This window comes from Odocoileus virginianus, chromosome 3 (genome assembly GCF_023699985.2).
Source record: "Odocoileus virginianus isolate 20LAN1187 ecotype Illinois chromosome 3, Ovbor_1.2, whole genome shotgun sequence".
Taxonomy (NCBI): domain Eukaryota; kingdom Metazoa; phylum Chordata; class Mammalia; order Artiodactyla; family Cervidae; genus Odocoileus; species Odocoileus virginianus.
The window spans coordinates 58,151,332-58,172,768 of record NC_069676.1 but is presented as its reverse complement, the minus strand read 5'-3'; the positions used below and the strand labels follow the sequence as shown (position 1 = coordinate 58,172,768).

At 47.9% G+C, this 21,437-nt stretch overlaps 1 protein-coding gene across 2 annotated transcripts in view; it reads right to left on the bottom strand.

The window, feature by feature from the left end:
* Nucleotides 1–5,888: 5,888 nt before the first annotated feature.
* Nucleotides 5,889–21,437, bottom strand: part of NDST1 (N-deacetylase and N-sulfotransferase 1) — a 95,116-nt gene continuing 79,567 nt past the window's right edge. For both annotated transcript variants that reach the window (XM_020885135.2, XM_070465645.1), the window contains 5 exons: nucleotides 20,248–20,422; nucleotides 17,826–17,996; nucleotides 17,083–17,192; nucleotides 15,612–15,714; nucleotides 5,889–10,567 (listed from right to left, as the gene is read on the bottom strand). In XM_020885135.2, the coding sequence (XP_020740794.2) occupies nucleotides 10,448–10,567; nucleotides 15,612–15,714; nucleotides 17,083–17,192; nucleotides 17,826–17,996; nucleotides 20,248–20,422 (679 nt within the window). In that variant the 3' untranslated portion in view covers nucleotides 5,889–10,447. The remainder of the gene's footprint in view (nucleotides 10,568–15,611; nucleotides 15,715–17,082; nucleotides 17,193–17,825; nucleotides 17,997–20,247; nucleotides 20,423–21,437) is intronic.

Below are 21,437 nucleotides of genomic sequence, written 5' to 3'. Positions count from 1 at the left end.
TGACTGCTATACAGCTAGGACTTTCAAAACTATGTTGTATGAGTGGCAAGACATCCTTGTCTTGTTCCTGATCTTAGAGGAAATGCTCAACATCACCATTGAGAATGATGTTAGCCGTGCATTTTTTGTAGATGTCCTTTATCGGGTTTAGGTAGGTTCCCTAATGCTCACTTTCTGGAGAATTTTTATCATAAGTGGATGTTGCAGTTTTTCAAAAGCTCGTTGCAGGCTTCTCACTGCAGTGGCTTCTCAGGCTGCAGAGCATGGGCTCCGGGGCACATGGGCTTATTCGTTGAGGCACATGAGCTTAGTTGTCCTGCCGCATGTGGAATCTTCCTGGACCAGGGATTGAACCCGTGTCCCCTGCATTGGCAGGCGGATTCTTAACTACCGGACCTCCAAGGAAGTCCAATCTCTAGACCTGCAGTTCTATTCAGATTTTCTCTTTCTGCTTGAGTCAGTTTTTGTAGCTTGGGTATTCCTAGGAATTTGCTTATTTCATCTATCCTATTTGTTGACCTGCAGTTCATAGTATTCTTTTATGGTCCTTTGCATTTCTGTGAAGTTGGTAGTTGAGGGGATGTATATATTTTGAGGGGTCATTCTCAGTGTCCTAGATCACCTGACTGGTTTGATTTCAAGGGTCCCAGAGAGAACAGTCACACGTGATGAGTTTCCACGTTGGGTGTTCCTCTTGGCTCCTCAGCCCCACCCTCCTCAGCCTCAGGACAAAGGTGGCAGTGCCAGTCCCAGGCCAAGGCATGGGAGCTGCCAAAGTTGGATGCCTAGAATTGGATCAGGCTTTACCGAGCACTCAGTATGAAGCAGGCCTTACTCCTCACAGCAGCCCTGGCACCTGCCACTCATCACTATTCCCATTTTACCAATGAGAAGACAGCCTCAGAGACATAAGGTACTTGCCCAAGGTCACATAACCAATGTGGACCTGTTTGAAATCAGGTCTACTATCTGTGCATATTTCAGCAACTATGCTACACAGCCTCTTCCCTTCCCCAGGGACAGCTCCCTAGAATGGGGAACAGCTCCTGGAGAACTTGAGCTCCAGCTTCTCCCTCCCGCCTTCCTTCTCCAAAGATTGGATCGAGTGGAGCCTCCTCAGTGCCTCCACCACAGAATCTCCCTCCACTGCTGTAGAAAGCGGCAAATACCTGCCACCCAGTGCCCGGTGCCAGGCAGGAAGCACAGTGCAGAACACGTAAGAGCAAGGCAAGCCAGCAGAGGGTGTGTGTGTGCTGGGCTGTCACATTTGAAAAGTGATCTGTGGAAAGATCCAGAGAAACTGGCGGTAGTCGTTTCCCTTGGAGAGGCGGCGGTTGGGGTGGGTTAGAGGTGGGGGGGGGGTTGCTGTTTAGAGCTGGACTCAGAGCTCACTGTAGGCAGAGCTGTGTTTGCTTTATACTCATGGGTGGGGACACACACACACATTCTTCTGTGTGCTCAGCCTACAGACGGGCAGGGGCAGGCTCAGTGAGTTCTCCCCACTCTGACTCATGACAGGAGGCAGGACCACCCGGGGGGCTCAAGGCAGTGGAATCTCAAAGACTAAGGACTCCCAGCTCTGTGATCCTGGCAGAATTATTCAACCTCTCCGAATCTCAGACTCCTCATTTACATAGTGGGAGTAAGGATAATACCTACCTCAGAGGGTTGTGGCAAGGATTCAAAGAGATAGCACTTGACGAGCAGAAGGCCTTCCTGACAGAGCGAGAAAGTTTTTAATTATCCCTGTCATTGAATTATTTATAGTCTTATTACCTCACCACCATTGATCACCAGCCCAGTCTTCCCAGAGGAGGTTCAAGCCAGCTCGAGTTTGCCAGAGGGTGGGGCGACAGTGTCCCCTGGTGGACATGTTCTGAAGTGCGCCAAATAAGTTTGACCCATTAGAGAAAGTTCATGGGTCAAAATTCAGCTTTATTTCTTCCCTTTTACCCATCAATATTTCAGCATGTACTACTTAAGAGCAATGATATACTCTTATATAACAGTATAATACAGTAAATATTATCCAATCCACACAGAAAATATTCACATTTTGCCAGCTGTTAGTATGGTTTTCTTTACAAGTAACTCTTTCCTAGTCTAGGAACTCTCCTGGATTATAAATGATTTGCCAGGGCTCTTTAGTATCTTTAGTATCCTTTAATTCCCCGAACCATTTCTCAGCCTTTCTTGATCTTCCATGACCTCAACCATTTTAAGGGTTCAGGCCAGTTATTTTGCAAAAATGTCCCTCAACATGGATGTGCAGCTGTTTCTTCTTGGGTAGATTCATGTTATGAATTTCACAGGTGCTAGGCTGGGTTTGTCCCAACACTGATGTTCACTCTAACTCCTCCCGTGTGAGCATGTGGAGCCAAGTCACCCACAGTCACACAGTCAGGATCCCCAGGCCAGGAGCCTGACAGGTGCTCAGGATTCCTGCAGCAAGGCAAGAATCCCCCCCCCCCCCCCCCCACAGCTAGGGCCTCCTCTGGCCCTGCATGTTGGGTGCCTGTGGGCTGGGAGAGCAGCCGGGCTGTTTTCACAGTGAGCATCCCACAACAGTCCTTCTCTCTGGACTTCATTTTCTGCTTTGCCCATTTCTGTTTCTTAAAGTTACCTTTATGACTTTTTTATTCCACAAATGATACATACATTTCTTTTGTTTTTAGTAGAATATTTGGGACAAAGCTAAAGTAGTACCTCTTGAAATCTTCCCCCTCCCCATTCCCTTCTCCTTCTTCCAGAAGTAGCCAGTTACCAGTGTGGTATGAGAGAGAGCTAGCTATATTGCCAGGAAAGATAGTGCAGAATGGCGTAAGTAGTGTAAGTCAGCAGGGCACACATGTGTACTTAGCTGGATGGCATCCTCTTTCCACAGATGGTCAGTCATTCTTCAGATTTCCCTGGCTGGGGACCTGGGGCCTGAGCTATTCATTCTCTCCTGCATCACCATGTTCCAGCAGGTGGCCAGAGCAGTGGCTATTTAGCCGATGCCCTCTGTACAGACATCTAGGCTGTTTCCAGGGCTTTGCTACGATGAAACACACTGCCCTGTGCACCAGATCTAGGGCTTCTCTGAGGGAAGCACCCACTTTCAGGATATGACACTGCCCGTTGGGCATGATGCTCCCTGAGCCAGGACTCCTCACGTGGGAGATGAGGAGGGTTCGATGTGTTTGTTAGGTCTGTTAGAACTGCAGGACTCTTGGGACCTCTGATAACACCTGGGCTGGGCTTCCCTGGGGTGTTTCAAGGATTCTCTGGGTTCCAAAATAGTGTAGGGACATGGAAGAGGTGAGCTGGTGAGTCCAGATACTCACCCCAAATCCAATGAGAAGTCTCTGCCTCTACCTGGTTTTCAATTATGTTTCTTTAAAAAAAGTTTTTTAATTCAAAATTCTGTGATACAGCTTGACTGATTATCTGGCCCAGGAATCCCATCTGTATCATGCATACCCACTGTTCCTGCTAATGCATGCTATACCCATGTTCTTTATATACAGAATTTGTTAGCTGCACTGGGTCTTAGCTGGGGCTCACAAGATCTTTGATCTTTATTGCAGCATGTGGGATCTAATTCCCTGACCAGTGAGTGAACCCCGGTCCCCTGCATTGGGAGTGCAGAGTCCTAGCTACTAGACCACCAGGGAACCTCCCACTGGTGTTCTTATTGTTGCCCCATGACTTTTACCAAGCTCCCAGCCGACAACCCCAAAAGGTGTCTGAAAGTGCCACCCTTGTGTCATCGAGGTTGTTTTTGCTGTTCTTTGGGGGGGATTTTTGGGCACATCATGCAGCTTGTGGGATCTTAGTTCCCCAACCAGGAATCAAACCTGGGCCTTCAGTATTGACACATGGAGTCCTAACCACACTGTACCACCAGGGAATTCTCATGGAGTTGGTGTTTCTTATTTTTAGTTTTTCTAGGAGTATGGCTGATTTACAATGTTTTGTTACAGGTATGCAGCAAAGAGATTCAGTTATATATCTACACATGGCCATTGTTTCAGCCTCTGTTCCCATACAAGTTATTAAAACCTGTTGAATAGAAATTCCTGTGATACAGAGTAGGTCTTTGTTGATGATCTATTAGTTATTATAAAATATATATATATATATATATATATATATTAGTGTGTATAGGTTTCTTTCACCTAATCTATCCTTTCCGCTCACCTTTCCCCTTTGGTAAGCATGTTTCTTGCCCAAGTCTCTGAATCTATTTTTTTGCAAATTAGTTCATATCGAATGAGTTTTTGATTCCACCTTTAAGTGATATCACATGATGGTTAGCTTTATTTAGTATGATCATCTCTGGGTCCATCCATGTTGCTGAGAAGGGTCTTATTTTGTTCTTCTTTATGGCTAAGATTCCACTGTCTCTCTCCTTCCTTATCCATTCATTGGTCCACAGACATTTTGGCCACTCTGGTGTCTTGGTTACTGTAAACAGCGCTGTGGTAAACGCTGGGGGCGGGGGGGTGGGGGTGGTGGTGTTGGTGATGGTGCCTGTGTCTTTTCTTCGGATACATCCCCAGGTGTGGGAATACCTGATCAACCGGTAGCTCTAATTTCAGTTTCCCGAGGAATCGCGGTACTGTTCTCCATGTGGCTCTTTGCATTCAAGGACACTGTAGGTGTCCCTTTCCCCCACATCTTGTTCAGCATGTATCCTTAGTAGATGTTTTAAAGATAATTGCTGTGACTGGTGGGAGGTGATACCTTGTTGCAATTTTGAGTCCCTTGTCTCTAATCATTAGCCATGTTAACCATCTTTTCCTGTGCTTTTTCTCTTTTAAATAATAGCGAAACTAATATTTACCTCTTGAAATTGGCCTCCAGAGAGTCGTCCTGATTTGAATTCTTTTTTGATTACCTCCCCCAGGATATTTCTTGAGAGCTGGGGCTGCAGGCCTTGTGAATATTCAGCGCCGAGTTGCCGTTACAGGCAGTGTCCAGACCGAGGCAGCACTTACGTTCGCAGCTGTGTCCCAGCACAGCCCACGGCAGCTGTCCACAATTCTGTGGAGCTTCTCTGGATGGCCCTTGAGGGCCTGACTGACTCAGTGTTCCCACACCTTCCTGTGAGGCAGGGACTGTGCAGACATCCACATTTCTGGCTCTCTCTCCCAGAGAGATTCTGAGTGGAAAGGACTGGGGGAGGCTGGGAATGTGCATTTTGTAAAGTTCCCCAGGGTCCTCTGAGGGAGCGGCTTCTGCCTCTCTGCTCCCCACCTCTGCCCCGCCCCGGAAAGGGAGGACTAGGAAGTCATTCATTTCACCCAAAGTTTTCACTACTTGGGCAGTAGGAGGAATCAATTAGAATTCATTAATTAGAACCCATAGGAGCCACCTATCTAAACCAGGGTTCCTTGAGTGGGGCGCCTCAGTGTGCTGGAGAGGCTGTTAAAATGCAGATGCTCGGGCCACACATGCATCTGCCACAGAGGAATCCTTGGGGGCACAGCCAGGGAATCTGCATTTGAATCAAGCTCTCCAGAGTGGCCACTGAGTCCAACACCTTCCATGCCTCTAAGAGATGAGAGAAACTAAGAATCCAAGCGTGAGAGTGACGTGTCTTCAATCACATCACACGCTGATGGCAGAACTCTCTCTAGACAGAGGTTCCTCGCGGTACAGAACTCCAGCACTTCTCAACTGTCCAGCGTGCCTGCAAGCTCTCTGTCATCTGACACACCCCACCTGGCTGTCCTGGGACAGGCCCCTACTGTCTAGAAAGGCTGTGGTTTATTGTCTGTGGGATTGGTCTTTGATTTGACAAAGTCACTGTGTGTATAGGGGTGGCCACACTGGCCATCGTGTGAACACCCTTCTCTCCACCACTCCTGTGGGCCTTGAAAAAAAGGTCAGAGAGACAGATGTGACCAAGGTGTACAAACAGAACCCCACTTTATTAGCAGTTAGTTCAAGATTGTACATTAATGGAGGAAGGTTCCCACATTCAACACAACCCAAAACGGCTGGTTTGAGAGCCCTGATCAGCTGAGTGGGGAAGCACCCTCCTCCCCACCCACAAAGGAAGGAAACCTCTGACTGTTCCCCTAACCTGCCCCCCACCCTCTCAGTCAGCCCGCTCCTCTCTCCCCAGGAAATGACATGAATTTCATGCACAAATTACAAAAGGAGCCCTCTTGCTGATAATAAAAGCTAGCACAGTCATAGAAAACCCTCAATGCCCTCATTCTCCTCAAGGGCCACAGAGAGGCAGGGAGGGATGAACTTATTAGGATAAAATACAGCCAGAGTCTTCCCTGGGCCCTCGACATTGACTGCACACAAGGCCCACGGCTCTCCCTGGTGGGAGCTGGAAAAGCCTCTGGCGGTCTGAGCTGGCGAAGGGAAGCCGTGGGGACAGGCAGCCTCAGCCAGGTAAGCAAGCCGGAAGCCCAGCACTGCCTCAAGGGCAGGGGGACCTCCATCCCCACCTCAATGAGAGCCGACTTCCTTCCTTCCTTCGATGTCTGAAAACCCACGCTGTAGCCCCATCTGCTTATTCTAGATGGGAAGTTAAGTCCTGGGAGGAAAACTGTCACCTAGCTCCTTAGTGCACACAGCTTGGACAAAACCACATCTCCTGCCTCCAGCCCAGTGCTTTCTCCTCAACCGTGGCCTGGGCAAGCTGCCCCCACCCCCTTCTTTGGTGCGTCCTTGTGGCTCTGCCCCCGTGCACACAGACCATGGGCCGCCAGGAAGTGAAAACCCAGAGATGCAAAACAGAAAGAGATACTATTTGGTGCCCTGTGGTCCAGTCCCAGGATCAGGAGAGCACAGGACCTTCTGAGTCCAAGATGTTTCATTTCCAACAGGCCCAGCCTCCACGCGTGCGGCCTCTTCCTTCTAGACTCCCCCAGCCCAGTTGTGAAGCTGCCTCCCCCGCCCTCTCCAGGAGCTCTGGCCCGCCCCTCTGTTGATTTGGCACTTGGTACAGGTGACAGCAGAGGGACTGAAGTTTTTAAGTCAGCAACAAGAGGTAACACTTCCCATAGCCTTAATCGCCCTTGCCGATACAGGGGTTAGAGGAACTAGACACCGTGGAGAACAGATCAGCTTGTGGGACGTCGAGCCTTATAAGTAACGTCATTTAAAAAACCAAAGTGGGCAGAACGAAAACTTCACTGGCTTGAAAGAGACTTTAGAAAACACACTTCCAAGATGCAACCTGTGTACCTTAACTAGGCCCTGATTCTAAAACCAGGCATAAATTATTCGGGGAAACTTTAAATGGGGACTGATGTTGCTGGGAAATGACTGTTGTCTTGGGTGTGATGGGGGGCCAACTGAAGGAAAATGACCTACCTCTTAGGAGATGCAGGCTCAAGTATATGGGGTGGAGTCTTAATGATAAAACTAGTTCAGAAAAACTGTACAGACAAAAAGATAAAAAAATGTGGCAAAATGTTCACTGTAAGTCTGAACAGTGGGTAGTAGGAGTTGGTATAAAGTATCTGGTACAACATTTACTTGCTCTTTCTAACATACCTGTGGGGACAGCTCCATGCTGGGACCAACTGGTCTCTGCAGGTCAGCCCAGCAGTTTCCTCCTGCTGGGAACAGACCACTGCTCCCTCGCTGGGCCCCAGAGGCACTGGCTACTCCTACTGAGAGGTGCAGAAGAGACACATCCTTACACCTCAGACTCTTTCTCCAAGAGCAAGACTCCTGTCGTGGGTGGCTCTAGAAGCCCGGGTGACACAGCGCACCTGCTCCCAGCCTGGGGCACAGGTATGTGGAGGAGACAGCAGAAGGGGGGCAGAGTTTCTGCTCTTGTTTTCAGGCCAGAGGACGCTGCACCACTGACCTCTGGTTTTCTCCCCCCTCAGGGGGATCTGTGTACTCAGTAGCCAAAGCGCCCCTAGGGGACTTCTCTCCCCTCCCCAGTTCCTCCAGGTCCTGGCAGGGGGTCCTCGAGACAGATGCCTTTAGTGGGAAGGGAAAAAGTAGCAGTGACAAGACAGACTTACAACAGGTGACAGGTCAAGTCCCCAGGATTTCCTCTGCTCCCCCAGGGTCTCACACCTGCCTGTTTCTTCCTCAGGCCGGAGGACAAGGGGAGCGGACCCACCTGCCCCGTGAGGACAGACCTCAGACGGTGGGAGCTGTGAGGTCCTCATCACAGAACATGAGCCCCGCACTGAAGGGCGGGAAGGAAGGCTGGGCTCTGTGCTGCGGAAGCCGCTGCCAGCTCTGGGAGTCTGGTGCCAGTAAGTCCTCACGAGCATGCACGCAGGCATGTCGCCCAGTCCTCAGACACTCCGCTCCTGAGGCCCCATGAAAAGCATAATAGGAACACCTCTCTTGGGGGACGGTAGAACCACATGCAGCCGGCCCCGCAGAACACTCCACTTCTCCATTCCACGGAGACCATGGGGACCAAGACCCAGGTTCCCAGGCTGGGGAAGGGCCTTCTGAGGTGGGGCGAGCACGACAGGGATGCAGATCTGGGACTGAGAAGGCACCGGCTGGGAAGGAGTGGTTTGTCCCCGTATCCTGGAATGACCAAGGGCATGACCGAGTGAGGGACAGCAACCTGGCAGAGTAGGGTCCCAAGGACGGGCTCAGAGGCAGTGTGGCACTGGAAGAAGAGCTCTGGACCTGGAAGCGGGAGCCTCAAGTTCGCTTCTTGGCCCTGCTCCCAGTCAATTCTGTGACGTCAGCCCAGGAGGCCACCTCCCCTTTCTGGAGCTGTGTCCACACCCGTTGAAGGACCCCGCAGCCCCAACATCCTAAAGTCTTCTGAACAAGACCAGGCTCTCTAGAAAGGATTTCCGAGGTGTCAGTTCAAAGCAGAACTGGCAGTGGGAGGGACTGGGGAAGAGGCACCCCAGCCTTAGTCACTTCACATTGTTAAGAGTGGGGGTAGGAGCAGCCCCCCACCAGAAACTAGTCCAGAGATCCCCTTGTCTGCAGAGGGGCCTAGAGACAGCTGGGGGGGGGGGGTCCTGGGGGCCCCCAAGCTCCCAGGGCAGCTCCCAACCTAGCACCATGTGAGGGGAAGGGGACAGGCCAGCATTTAGCCCCGGGGTCTCCTACCTCAGCCTGGCTGTTTCCTTTGATCAGAAGTCCCCTGGGATCACTGCACTTCATGAAGCCAGACTTCCTGGAGACAGTAGGTCTTCCCTCTGCATATCACCACCCCTGTTCTCCTGGAGTAGCTGCAGGGCAGCCATGGCACTTGACCTCTCCAAGGGCACATTCATTCTGTGTCCTTGAGGCCCCCACACATTAAGATACATACCGCCCCCTCCATCCCATGCTCTAGCACTGAGATAGGACACCCTTTGGGACTGGGGCTTGCCACCATTCTGTACGACTGAATTAAAAACAAACCCAACCAAAAAAATATAATATATATATATATATATATATATATATACACAGTTATATATATATATGTAACACAGTGCAACCCCAGCACCCAGGGTATAAACTCTGGCACCAAGAAAAAAAAAAAATATTAAAATACTTTAGCTTCTTAGTACTTGGGAGGTTAAGGGGGGCTCTAGGTACCCTCGGCCCCAGGGAGCTGGCAGTCTCACCAACTCTGTCCAGCATCTGCCTGGGGCCAAGGCAGGGGCCTGGGGACAATAGATGTACACGGGAGCATGTATACGGCCGGCCCCACGACTGCCTCAGTCTCTTACCACAGGAAACACCACGCATGTCATATCCCAGGGGGAGAGAGGGGGCAGGGCTGAGGACTGGGTCTCTGGGTCCAAATGGCATGGCAGTGCCCCCAGGGCCCTGAAGGTGGCCTTGAGAACTGGGTGGGTACTGTATGAACCAGCGGTTCTTTCCCCAAAGTGGGAAGGTGAGATGCAAAGGTAATGAGCCGCAATGGGTGTGGAGGTCCAGCATTCTCTCAAGGTGGCCACCCTCACACCCCGCCTGTGGCTGCCTCTGGGTTTCCAGCTGACCCCTCTGAAGAGCCTGGCTTGAAACATCAGCGAAACGTCCAATTTCTCTCTCTGGTTTGCCAAAGGTCCCAGCTGGACCCTTGTCCTTGTTGTCAGGAGGACAGAGACGATGTGGCAGCTAACACTGAGTGGACACCCTACAGGGCAGGAGTGAAGGATGGAGCGCGCGGTGGGTAGAACACAGTGAGGGACAGAGAACAGTCTTGCGGACTCCCTCCTACCAGCATGTGGTCCTCCACCAACAGGAAGTGGCCTCCCCATAAAGACTGAGAGGAACGGACCTCAGGTGGCAAGGGAGGTCCGAGAGGCCACCGACCGCGTGCTGGATGCTCTGAGGCACGTGGGCACCTGCCTGGGCTCTCCTCCTGGCTGGCCCGGGCCGCGGCGGAGTATTGCTTGTGAGTGCTTGGCCGGCCGGGCCCCGCTCCCCACTCTGCAGGTCAGTCTGGCTCAGCGTGTGGCGGGACGTCCCTGCCGTCACATTCAGTCCGGCGGTGGGGCCGTGGCTACCTGGTGTTCTGCAGCTCCTCCCGGAGCCAGGTCGGCAGTGTCTGGCCCATCTTGTACAGCAGCTTGGAAAGCTCGACGTTGTGGTCCCGGTAATAGTCCTTCAGGAAGGCGCGGGACTGTAATGGGACGGGAAGCTCAGACGTTAGTCATGTGCTGGTTTGAGTGACCCCCGCCCCCTCCTCTGGAAAACCAGCACCCCGCTGCCATCTCCCACTCCCATTATTTATTCACAATCTTCTTCAAAATGGTAACCTTCAAAAGAAAACATATAGTAGAAGCACCAAACTATAGTATACAAGGTGAAAACTCATGATTGGGAGAAAAGAGAGAATTAATCAAGAATATTTTGTTGAGGATTTTTGCATCCATGTTCATCAGTGATATTGGCTGATAATTTTCTTTCTTCTGTGGTGGTATCCTCATCTGGTTTTGGTATCAGGGTGGGTGATGGTGGCCTCACAGAATGAGTTTGGGAGTGTTCCTTCCTCTGCAATTTTTTGGAAGGGTTTAAGAAGGTTAAGTGTTACCTCTTCTCTAAATGTTTGATAGAATTTATCTGTAAAGCCCTCTGGCCCTGGACTTTGGTTTGTTGGGAGTTTCTTAATCACATTTTCAATGTCAATTTAAGTACTTGTGACTGGTGTGTTCATATTTTCTATTTCTTCCTGGTTGCGTCTTGGCAGGTTGTTCCTGGCAGGTTGCTACCATTTCGTCCAGGTTGTCCATTTTGCATTTCTGTGCTGTCAGTTGTAGCTTTTTCTTTTTCCTTTCTAATTTTATTGATTTACACCCTTTCCCCTTTTTATCTTGATGAGTCTGGCTAATGGTTTATCAACTGTATCTTTTCAAAGACCCAGCTTTTAGTTTCACTGATCTTTTCTGTTTTCTCCATCACTATTGTATTTATTTCTGCTCTGATCTTTATCCTCAACAAAATACTAGCAATCCTAATCCACCAATACAATAAAAGGATCATACACCATGATCAAGTGGGATTTATTTCAGGGATACAAGGATTTTTCAGTATCTTCAAGTCAATTAGTGTGATACACCCCATCAAAAAATTGAAGAATAAAAACCATATGATCATCTCAATTGATGCAGAGAAAGCTTTTGACAAAACTCAACACCAATTTATGATTAAAAACTGTCCAGAAAGTGGGCACAGAGAAAACCTACCTCAACATAACAAAGGCCATATATGACAAATCTACAGCTAACATCATTCTCAATGGTGAAAAGCTGAAAGCATTTCCTCTAAAATCAGGAACAAGACAAGGATGTCCACTCTCGCCACTTTTATTCAACATAGCTTTGGGAGTCCTAGCCATGGCAATCAGAGAAGACAAAAAAAAAAAAAAGAAATAAAGGGAATCCACATTGGAAAAGAAACAAAACCATCACTGTTTGCAGATGACACACTATACAAAGAAAATCCTAAGGATGTCACCAGAAAACTACTAGAGCTCATCAAGGAATTTAGTCAAGCTGCAGGACACAAAATCAATACACAGATATCTACTGCATTTCCATACACTAACAACAAAATATCAGAAATAAACAATCCTATTCAACAACGCACCGACAAGAATAAAATACCTAGATGTAAGGCCAGATACTATAAAACTCTTAAGAGGAAAACATGGGCAGAACATTCTTTGACATAAATCACAGCAAGATCTTGTTTGATCTACCTCCTAGAGTAAAGAAAATGAAAACAAAAATAAATAAGTGGGACCATAAACAAAACGAAAAGACAACCCTCAGAATGGGAGAAAATCTTTGCAAATGAAGCAACCAACAAGGAATTAATCTCCAAAATATACAGACAGCTCATGTAGCTCAATATCAAAAAGCAAACAATCCAATCAAAACTGGGAGGAAGACATAAGCAAAGACTGCTTAAAGAGCACATTAAAAGATATTCCATATTATTATTAGAAAAAAGCAAATCAAAACTACAGTGGGGTATCACCTCATACCAGTCAGAATGGCCATCATCAAAAAATATACAATTAATACTGGAGCAGATGTGGAGAAAAGGAAACCCTCCTACACTGTAGATGGGAAGGTAAATTGGTGCAACCACTGTGGAAAACAGTATGGAAGTGCCTTAGAAAATTAAAAATAGACCTACCATGTGATCCAGGAATCCCAGTCCTAGGCATATAGGGCAGGAAACCATAATGAGATGAAAAAAAAATTGCACCCCAGGGTTCATTGCAATACTTCTGAACTTATTTACAAAACAGAAACAGACTCAGAGACTTTGAAAACAAGCTTATGGTTACCAAAGGGGGAGGAGAATAAACTGGGAGTTTGGGATTGATGCATACACACTGCTATATTTAAAATAGATAACCAACAAGACCTACTGTATAGCACAGGGAATTATGCTTAATATTTTGTAATAACCTAAATGGGAAAAGAATTTGAAAAAGAATAGGTATATGCATATGTATAAATGAGTCACTTTACTATATACCTAAAAGTAACACAACACTGTTTATCAACTATACTCCAATATAAAATAAAAATTTAGAAAAAAAGGAAACAGAACACTCCTTAATACCATATATGAAAATAAGCTCAAAATTATATAAAGACCACTGGGAAGACCCAGAGGGATCGGGTGGAGAGGGAGGTGGGAGGGGGGACTGGGATGGGGAATACATGTAAATCCAGGGCTAATTCATATCAATGTATAACAAAAACTACTGTAATGATGTAAAGTAATTAGCCTCCAACTAATAAAAATTTAAAAAAAAAAAAAAAAAAAAAAAAAAAAATTATATAAAGACCTAAACGTAAGACATGATACCACAAAACTCCAAGAAGAGTAACATAGGCAAAACATTCTGGCATAAATGATAACAATGTTTTCTTAGGTCAGTCTCCCAAGGAAAAGAAAGAAAAGCAAAAATAAAGAAATGGAACCTAACTAAACTTAAAAGCTTCTGCACAGCAAAGGAAACCACTGACAAAATGAAAAGAGAAAATATGTGCAAACAATGCAACCAAGGAGTTAATTTCCAAAATATATCAACAGTTCATGTAACTCAGTATCAAAAAAAAAAACAACTCAATTGAAAGAGCAGACCTAAACAGTTCTCTGAAGAGACAGATGATCAACAGGCACATGAAGAAACATTCAACATGGCTAAGTATTAGAGAAATGGAAATCAAAACTACAATGAGATCACTTCACAAGGATGAGAACGGGCAATGTCAAAGACCTACAAAAAATAAATGCTGGAGAGAATGTGGAGAAAAGGGGTTCCTCCTATACCATTGGTGGGGATGTAAAAATTGGCATAACCACTATGGAGAACAAAAGAGAGGTTACTTTTTAAAAACTAGTCATTGCAGCATTATTTACAATAGCTAGGATATGGAAGCAACCTAGATGTCCATTGACAGTTGAATGGATAAAGAAGTTGTGGTACATATATATAATGGAATATTAGCCATAAAAAGGAATAGCATCTGAGTCAGTTCTAGTGAGGTGGATGAACTAGAGTCTGTTATATAGAGTGCAGTCAGAGAAGAACAAATATTGTATATTAACACATATATATGGAATCCAGAAGGATGGTACTGATTAACCTATTTGCAGGGCAGGAATAGAGACACAGTCACAGAGATCAAACTTGTCACAGCTGGGGAAGAAGAGGGTGGGACAAATAGAGAATAGATTAAGACATATATATTACCACATGTAAAACAGATAGCTAGTGGGAAGTTGCTGAATAACACAGGACCCCAATGTGGTGCTCTGTGACAACTGAGACGGATGGGAGTTGTGAGGAGTGGGAGGGAGGTTCAAGACAGAGGGGACATATGTATACCTATGGCTGATTCGTGTTGGTTTATGGCAGACACCAACATGATTCTATAAAGCGATTTTCCTCCAATTAAAAACAAAATCAGACCTACAATATGATCCAGCAATCCAACTCCTAGGCATACATTCAGAAAAAAACTCATTGGGGCGCATGCATCTTTTCACACACATGCATTGGAAAGATATGTGCACCCCAATGTTCATAGCGGTACTGTTTACAATAGCCAAGATGTGGAAGCAACCTGTGTGACTATCAACAGATGAATGGATAAAGAAGATGTGGTACATATATATATACACATACACTAGAAAATTAAAAAGAATGAACTATTGCCATTTGCAGCAATGTGGATGGACCTACAGAATATCATACTAAGTGAAGTCAGACAGAAAAAGACAAATACTGTATGATATCACTTTATATGTGGTATCTAAAAAGCAAATCTATTTACAAAACAAACAGACTCAAAAACCAAACTTACTTGTTACCAAAAGGAAAGGGAGTGGGGAGGGGCAAATTAGGAGTATGGGTTAACAGATACACAATGCTATATATAAAATAGATAAGTAACAAGGATTTACTGCATAACATAGGGAACAATATTCAATATCTTGTAATAACCTATAAAGGAAGACAATCTGAAAAACTTATACATATATATAAACACTGAATCACTTTGAGATGTACCTGAAACTAATACAATATTGTAAATCAACTATACTTGGATTTTTAAAAAAATGAGCAACGGGTAATGAAAACACTGGGAAACATAACCACAGTCACAATGTGTGCCCTTTCCCATTTATCCTACAAAGGATGTCCTCTCCTATAAGAATGTCTCATCCTTCCATGCCATAGGTCCAAATGCTACCCCATCCTTCCAGGTCCAACCCCAGAGTCAGCCCCCACCTCGTCTGAGAAGCCTTTACCCATCCAGCTTCATATGGCACATCCTTGTTCTGAAGTCCCATCACACATGTGCATACCTAACTACACAAAGCACTTTTTACCTTGTATTCTACTTACTGGCATGTGTGACTCATTTCCCTCCTAGACTAGGAGCTCCCTGAAGGCAAAGAACATGTCTGATTCATTCTCAAAGCCCCATAGCATTCAGCCCTTGCAAAAGGAAATACTCTTTGACTAATCAACTCTGAGTCGCTAAATCCTAGCCCACGTTTCCTCCTAAGAACACTATCCAAGAAATGTCAAGGCAATGCATTGAGTGCTGGGTGTCAGATAAAGAGAAGCTTCTCTCCAGTACGGAACCCCCATCATTTATTCCCCTGCCACAGGCAGCATGTCTGCTACTTACATCCAAGTCCATCTCCGGGTACTTCCGGCCCTTGCTTTTGCCTAGACACTTGGTTTTTCCTCCTTCGAGCAGCTGGCACCAGAATCCTTTCTTTGGATCAAACCTGTGGAGGTGGGGAAAGCCTTCATCCTTCCTTAGCCTGGAAATCCTCCAGAAACTCTCCAACTCAGGGGTGAGAACCCAGTAGGAGAAGAACGTTTAGTGGGGGTTCTTTTGCTTTTTAATAAATTCAATCTTTATCAAGAAATGCTCTATCTACAATTGTGTTTAAGTATGTGTATCACTGGAAAGTTGCTGTTGTTTAGTAAACTCCAGAACTGACAAAGCAAGACTGCCTTCAGAATCTGAAGACATGCTGAGCCTCCCAGGGTATTTTGGGGAGAGAAGGTGCTGTTACCAGGAGGGGAGGCATAATGACGTCAGAATTGAGTCCCAGATCAGCAACTATCTGGAGATTCTTGGGCATAAGGACAGCAGGAGAACAGAGCTTCCTTCTGGCAGTAGAGCGAGATGGGGGTTTCTGAATGGGTCACAGGGTAGGCATGGTGATGCTGAGGGCAGCTGTCATTTACTGAGATTAGTACATGCTGGGCGAACTGAGCCAAGAGCTCTACAAGATAGTGACCCTCGGGAGGTAGGAATTATTATTACCTGTACCCTCAACCTATAGAGGAAAGTGAGACTTGAAGGAACCAAGACCCAAGCTCAAGGTCCCAAAGTTAAAGAAGTAATGGGTCTGGAATCCTCACCCAGGCATCTCTGCTGCCACAGCCATGCTCTTCGCTGCTGCTCCTCTCTACCCTCAGTGCAAAGGACTGACTTCCCTTTTTTACCTTCATCCTCCAAAGTAGGGAGATGGGGATATTCTTGCTGCAGGGCTTTCCGAAGAAGGTAGCTGGGGAAGGAGACTTTATTTCTCCTCCTCAGATTCCCTCATCCAGCTGTGTGTCACTTGTCTGTGATTCACCCTCGAAGACAGCCTCTCCTCAGCCCTGAGTCCCTCAACACAGGCTGGCACTTATTCATCTTGGGAGGGCATTCTCAGTGTCCTTGCATTGGGTTTTAAGTGATGAGAATTAACTGTTGACAATATTTATAGTATCTTTTTCCTTAAATTATATTTAGGCCATAAACTAATGCTAAGAAACCCTTGTGGGTATTAGAGTTGCTCATTACTGGTCTAACTTAAACACTCTGAAAATGTTCAGTCCAGATTGAAAAGAACACCCTAGCGGAAGGACTACCAGAAGAGAACACAGTCATCACCTCCTTTTTTCTTGAGTCAATACCTTTGTTTATATGACTCAAGTCATATTAAGTTTTCTGCTAAACTGCCTTCAGGGCCACGCATACTTTCTCATACTTACTGACTCTAATCTGTGTCTCTCTCCTAATCATTCCAACCTCTGGCTTTTGGGCCCATGTGCCTGTTTAGGACATCCCCCTGCTCAAAAGCCAAGATAACACTCACGCCAACGTTTTGTGGTAGTCAATGGTGTTTGTCACCCCAAGGAACTTTTGCACTGTGTCCATCACTTTGGCAGGTTCTGTTCGCAGCAGTTTACCATCCAAGACCAGAATCTGGAAAAAAAGAAAAAGGAGAATGTGATCTGAACCTGTTTTCACTCCAGTGGCCAACAGGCCCCCAGTCTTCTGGGTCAGCAGCCATGGTTATGGGTTGGGGACCCTACACTCTATAGAGTGCTTCCTCCTCCTCCTTGGACAGGAGGCGTCCCTGTGCCTTAGCCCTGGGCAGTCTTGCTCCCTGCCTTCTGCCAGCTTCTTCTGACTGATGCCATCCTCTTCCAGCATTTAATCCATCACCAAGACCCTGCCTTTCCCTCCTGCCCCTATGACAGCTCCCTCTCTGCCTCTCTCCAAGTTTCTGGACTACATGTCACTCTCCTGCCTAAACCCACCAAGGGTTTCCTTAAAATGCCTCAGCAACCTGGCCCTGTTTACCTCTCCAACTGGGCTCTCCCTCCCTCCCAGGGCCTATTCCAGGGCTTTCTGGGTCCCCTTAGGGTTACAGAGCCTGCTGTGATGGGACAAGGGCTTGGGATAAGCAACACTGAAACCTTTGAAGATCCCAAAGACATAAGTGTCCAATGACCACATTTCTGGCCCTGTCACTGGTAAAAGATCTTGAAGCCCTCAGTTAACTGCACAAGTCAGTGCTATGGCTGCCCTTCCGAGGGTCAGGGACAGGCCTACCTGGTTGGCGTGAAAGGCGCTAAGCCAGCGCTCGATGTGGGTGGCGTACCAGCCAGGGACCAGGCAGCGGTTCTGGAGGGTGCGCAGTTTCAAGGATGCATCGGGCCCAGCCGAGATCACTTCATGGAAAGTGTACTTCAGGGCTACTGGGTCATCATGGGCTCGCTGGTGCTGCAGACGGGCAGGGAGAGAGGGTCAGCGTGCCACATGGAGGCACCAAAGGGAGAGGCTTTTCTGGGGCAGTAACTAGGAGGTGGCTAGAAGACGCCAAGCTGGAACCAGGAGCCCTGGGCTCAAGATCTGGCTCTACCTGTCATTACCCTTTGACCTCAGGGAAGTCACAGCCCCCTGGAGCCCTAGTTTCCCCATCTTTGCAAGATGAGAGTCAGACTAAGTCAGAGCTTCCAAATGCTGGTCACTTCACACCATCTCTGTGGTCTCTGCCATGTCCAGCTGTACATGCCAAATCAACAGAACTTTCTTTATGTGGACTCCTTATTCACATAAATGTATTTCAAAATAAAACTCAATACTGCCTTCACAGATAGAAAACTAGAATCAGTTGTCATATATAAAGGTAATAAAGATAATCACTCATAAATACAGTAAAATAAAGCTATGTGTTCACACACCAGGCAGATACAAATGTCTGCTCTAAGCCCTGATGCAGTCAGGCAGGCGGAGCCCCTGTGATAGGATTGGCGCCCTTGTAAGGAGAGACACCACAGAGGTTGTTTGCCAAGAGGACACAGCAAGACGGTGGCTGTCTAAAAGCCAGGAAGGGAGCTCTCACCAGGAACCAGATCGACTGGTACCTCAATCTTGGACTTAGATTTCTAGGCTTCAGGACTGTGAGAAAAAAATGCTGTTGTTTAAGCCACCCAATCTATAATACTTGCTGAGGCAGCCCAAGCAGACTAAGACAGAAGGACTGGGAAAGAACTGGAAAGGGGAAATGCCAGGTTTGAAGCACCTGAAATAATGCCCCAGGCAGTCAGCATCTGCAGAGTGCCAAAGTCCAGAGATTGCGAGCCTGTTCACCAGGGGTGGCCCTCACGAACCCCCACACCCTCACTAAGCATCACAGACAGCCTGGGCCAGGGGTGGGGGGACAGCCCCCGTCCTCCTGATCTCCCCTCTGAAGCAGGCCACCACCCTTCCCCTCCTTCCAGGACCTCCCTGGGCCCTCCTGGAAGGAATCAGCCCCCCTTCTTCTTATCGCGCCTCAGCCACAGACAGAAGAAGGAACAGGGGCTTAGACCTGGAGGAGCTGGGTTCAAAACGCCAGCACATGAACTTGAGCTCGTCACCCGGCTTGATGAACCTTGGTCTTCTTGTCTGTGAGAGGAGACACAAAGCTCTCCGCCCTCTAGAGGAGGGGGTGCAGCAGGACAGAACCCGGGCACCTCCAGCGAGGGCCGCTTTCCCTCTGCCTCCCTCTCCTTCCTCTTTCCACCCCCCATAAATGCAGATGGTCAGTCACTGCTCACTGCCGGGGCACAGGATGGGGGGGGCAGCAGGGCACGAAGAGAAATGGCTTCCGTTCTCCCAGAGAAAAGGAGAATGTCGGGGTGAAGACAGAAAGTCGTGAGAAGAGTAGGCCTGCACTCCAGATGAGGAGGGTAACCGGCTTGGAGGGAGAGGAGGCGGAGAGGTCTGTGGGGGGAATCTGCACCTGGCCTCCTACCAGCCCATGGCCACAATGAGGCCCCAGAGAGGAAGCTCAGAGGGTGGCCGGGCCTGCAGCAGGACCAGCTCTACAGCAGGAAGCCTCCCACCCTGGCATAAGCATAATTCCAGCAAGATTGGCAGGTAGGAGAGGAAACCCCCCCAAAAGACCTGAGCCTAAGCTTTCCTATAAGCCCAGTGGAAAGGTGCTCAGAAAAAATTCAGTCAGATCATTGAGATTAAAGGAAATTCTAGTTCTTACACAGTCAAGTAGCAACTAGAAGTTGCAATCTCCTGCGCGAATCACAGTCTAGGTAACTTCCTTACCTGATCAGGCATTTGCATCCTCCACTAGGAAAGGCAGGTCCTGTGTTCTGTCCTTTTCTGAATTCCCACCCCCACTCCGAGCCCAGTTAGGAGGCCACAGTTAGCATGAGCCCAGATTACTTTTCACCAAATCCTGACTTCAGCAAGTAAAACCAGCCTCTACCTCTACTTGGAAAATCAGAGTCAGAGGCAGGTCCCCAGATAAAGCTGGGAGGGCAAGTAGGTAACCTGGCTGGGATTCAGCATGAATTTCTGCCCGGCTCCTCCTCTGGGCTGGAAGCACAGTGGAAGGGACCCTGTTCTTACCCACCAAGCCTAGCTGAGGGTGAGCACAAAGACGACACAGGATAAATGTCTGCTGATATTTATTAGTGGCTGAGTGGTAGACACAGCCTGGGCCACTACCCAGGGCCCCACCCCAGCTCACCTGGTACCAAGAGTAGGCTCGGTCCGCTGGGTTGATGAGGATGGTCAGGACCTTGGCCTTGGGTAACAGGGCAGCTGCCCGCCGGGGAGCCACTTCCGAATCAAAGTAGTTGGCGCTTTTCTCAAAGTAGAAGTCGGAGGTGGTGTTGGAGGGGATAGGGAAGAACTCCATGTACCTGCAGGAAGCCCACAGAGGGGGTGCTCACAGGCAAGATTCAGGAGAAGGGCCTGAGGAACGCAGTCAGGAGGGCCGGGCTCACTAGGGGGTGGAACATGAGAAAGCAAGCAGGCACACTGCTCTCAGTCTAACAAGGACTTACTTCTGCCGGGATCCGAGACAGAGTGGCCACTTGGCAGACTCCCTCTAATGAATCTGTTCCTTTTTTGGGGAGACCCTGGGATCAGGAGGATCTTTTCTTCTTAAATGGGATGCTCCCAGAGTGAAACTGACAGGGCCCTAACCCTTACTGCCACATGGGGGCGAGCGGGGATGCTTCTGACCCGGAAACCCAGCACTAAGGGGAAGGACGCCCTCTGCTGCCTCCAGGCTGCAGGGTTTCCTTCCTGACCTGATGGTACTTTCTAAGCTGTTACTGTAGCCCAGCAGATAAGGAGGGGAGGCCATTGACTGCCTACCATCTGTCCCCCCCAACTCCGCCCGCCTCATATGGGTGAACCTGACAGCTTCCCACATGAACCTCCCACATCCCGCTCAGAGTGACGGTCCACACCAGTCCTCTGAGATCTCCTCTAGGTTGAGAGCTCCTCAGAAAACAAACACTCCAGACCCTCCCAGGGGCACCTACTCATGCAAGACGGAGCTACAGCTTCGGAAGTTTCTGGGAACCAAAGCCCACAGAGCTCATCATAGTTAAGGGCATAGGAGCCCTACTCTATCCTGTGAGGCAAGGTTTCTCCTGGGTGGTCCCAGGGACCCATTTATCAGAATTCAGTTACCTGGGGGCCTGGGGGATTTCTATACCCCTATAGACAAAATATTTGGAGTGGAGCTGAGAAATTGCTAGTTCTCTCACATTTCCAAAATTTCTTTACAAAATAGCACCTTTATGTTCACAATTCATTGTTTGTTATACCTAAACGGAAAACTCTGAGAAAGAAGCTTTTTTGCTAAGTTTGTAGCAAAGCCATCTGGCAGCAAACCTTGACTTAAGAATCTTACTTGGCATAAAT